Source organism: Phytophthora infestans, genomic scaffold (genome assembly GCF_000142945.1).
Source record: "Phytophthora infestans T30-4 supercont1.183 genomic scaffold, whole genome shotgun sequence".
NCBI classification, from domain to species: domain Eukaryota; phylum Oomycota; class Peronosporomycetes; order Peronosporales; family Peronosporaceae; genus Phytophthora; species Phytophthora infestans.
In genome coordinates this window covers 175,294-178,285 of record NW_003303576.1, presented here as the reverse complement: position 1 = coordinate 178,285, position 2,992 = coordinate 175,294, and the positions used below count along the sequence as shown (strand labels likewise).

The window sequence follows — 2,992 nt, the reverse complement described above, 5'->3', positions numbered from 1 at the left end:
TGTTTATCTTTTTCGCTGCCACAACAAACTTGAGTCCTGCAGGTGTTGCCTTCTACGGCGTCATGGCGACTGGTATGGAGTTTGTCGTGGTGGTATCTCGCTCCATCGCGACCCATTTGTACCTGAAAGACTCACACAACGGGCTGCTGAAAGAAGTCAACCGATACCATGTCAAGTATGTGCTACCCCAGATTGTCACTGCCTGCCTTCCTGCAGTAGCCACATACCGACACTATATTTACGACATGGAAGCGTTTGTGCCAGTGCTGCTACTCACCATTTTCATCTACATCTACGAGCTCACGTACCGCGGAAATCCTCAACAAACAGGCTGTCGCGAACGTGCTAGCTGGGTTACCGGTCGCAGCTTCCTTGTTGATACAGTCAAGAGATATTTCAGTGGAACTATTATTCGCATGGCACCACTTGACCCCGAGAAGCAGTATGTACTGAGCTTCCACCCGCATGATGTTAATAATGGTTGGTTAATTAGATATACACATGCAAATGGAGCTTCTTTTTTTTTTATTGTAGTATACATACATATTTTTAGAGGTTTATATTATGGTTCTTATATAACACCGAGAGAAGCTATATGGTGCTCAGGTGTAATTATTTTTATTTTAATGATGGCTACTGCTTTTATGGGTTATGTTTTACCTTGGGGACAAATGAGTTTTTGGGGTGCAACTGTTATTACTAATTTATTTTCTGCAATCCCTTTAATAGGTAAAGATATTGTTGATTGGTTGTGGGGAGGTTTTGCTGTTGATAATCCAACATTAAATCGTTTTTTTAGTTTACATTTTACTCTTCCTTTTATAATAGTAGGTGCTGTATTAGTTCACTTAATTTTATTACATGAAGTTGGTTCTAATAATCCATTAGGTATTAGGTAAGGTCCGGCAGGAATGCCAGCTCCTTCGCGTAGTCTTCCAAGCCAATGTTGTTAGCTGGGTGTTCGTAGAAGTCATTTCTCGTATCCTCCGTTGCTTCATTTCCTTCGGTCGTTAACACTCGAGCAACCGAGATGTACGTTCCGTCCAAAGTTGCTACAGATTCTTCCTTTGACTCAACACCGGTATTCGCTTTGATTTCAACAGTCGGTACTGGGTCCATCTCCTTCCCATCCTGGTTTCCCATCTCTAGGCCATCGGCCGAGTCGTCGCTCGCAATATTGAATGCGCGGGCCGCCGACATATTGAGTTGCTGACTTTTGTTCAGCTCCTCGTTCTGCCGCTGTCTTGACAGTTCGGCATTCGCACCAATCTTGCAATGAATACTCGGTGCCGTACTCAACACCTTCAACGCGATGCCTGCATCCTCTGGATCAACCACCGATGTCTCGTTCGCAGATTTGGTGACACACAAGACCGGGACAGCTTCGTCAAAACAGGTGACTCCATTTAATCCAGTGCTGTTACTTGTCGCTTCCGTGGTCACCCCTGACTGGACACAAACACTCGTTGGCGTATGTACAACGTTTACCGGCCTCAGTAGTTCGTATGTACGCGCTACCGAGGCTTCGTTTGCAATATTGCCTCCGCCATGCCTTGTCGTGTACGTGTCTCAAGGTTCTAGCCCTCAGCTTCTCTGCTCGCTTCAGTTCATCCCGCTTCTGAGCAGTGAATGACTGGATAACGGGGGGATTCTCCTGCCCCATTTCTACATCGCCGTCGTCTCCGGCTGTGGGTGCATTCGAACTTGCGAAGCTGGCATCAGAGGAGGACTCGCTCGGTGAGGAGCCCACCATTTCGTCGGCCTTGGGAGCACCGGCAGCATCAAGCGCGGCGGACATGTCGTTCATGTCGGACAGTGCCGGGTTGAGTTCTTCATCGGAGTCGAACTCGTAGTCGGAGTCACCGGTGTAGTCGATACGCTCGACGTAGCCGAGAAGGTTCTTTCCTTCGAGGGCGGCAGTGACGCGGGTCTTCCAGATGATGAAGTTCCGGCCATTGAGGCGCGGAAAACTCGCGGTCGTCAGCGGTGGAGGCTTGCGTTGGGCTCATAACCTATTGAAGGTGAGGCGAGGAAGGTGGAGGAGCTTGAGTAGAAGGAAGAAAAAAGAGATGTGATTGAATTTTATGAGTCTGTCTTCAGAGAGTTTCCTGGCACCATTGATTTATCTTTCCTGTAAAAGGTGATGTATCGACTTATGCAGGATTCGCCAGCTTGCCGAAAAACAGGATTGCTCTTGCGTTCGCTAGTAATACATCTATAGTCGTAGACACCAGTTGAAGACACACCATGGCGTAGCCGGATGATGGAAATGAGGGGCACTTGCTCTCAATGGCCTCACGACATAGGTCGTATCCGCACTCGAAAAGTATTTCAACGACAATTGTACCTACACGTTGCGAACGATGAGTACCATGGTCGCGTACGACTTTGGCGTCGACATCAGTACGTCCACAATATTTGACAAACTGATCGGTAAGCTGTACACGATGAGCCGCTTGTCTTCGAGCACTTGCACATTCGAAACATCCCGTGAAAACGCGGAGTCTGGTATTAAACTCCAAAGACACAATTACACTAGCAGGAATAGTTCCAGGGAATTGTTCCTCGATTGTAGCCCGCACATCTGTCGTGTAGTCTTGGTGTGGCTCTTGACCAGGTCCGCCAGGTCGAGAATGCATATAGGAAAAGTCGCAAGATGCACACCTTTCATCGCGGACCAATGCGTCCTCTTGAATAGCTTTGGCAAAAATCTGCAGTGTAAACGTCATACGCACCACACGCGACTGACTCCGGAAGGGGTCATCACAAGTGCCGCCAGCTTGCCGAAAAACAGGATTGCTCTTGCGTTAGCTAGTAATACATCTATAGTCGTAGACACCAGTTGAAGACACACCATGGCGTAGCCGGATGATGGAAATCAGGGGCACATGCTGTCAATGGCCTCACGCCATAGGTCGTATCCGCACTCGAAGAGTATTTCAACGACAATTGTACCTACCCGTTGCGAACGATGAGGAACATGGTCGCGTAC

General features: G+C 48.1%; 1 protein-coding gene across 1 annotated transcript; it reads left to right on the top strand.

The window, feature by feature from the left end:
- Window positions 1-62: 62 nt before the first annotated feature.
- On the top strand, window positions 63-453 carry PITG_20674 (uncharacterized protein; the record flags this gene model as incomplete). The annotated part of the gene is made up of 2 exons (XM_002895389.1): window positions 63-333; window positions 401-453. 2 exons carry the CDS (start codon window positions 63-65, stop codon window positions 451-453), a joined length of 324 nt encoding a protein of 107 aa, XP_002895435.1.
- Between the last annotated feature and the right edge of the window lie 2,539 nt (window positions 454-2,992).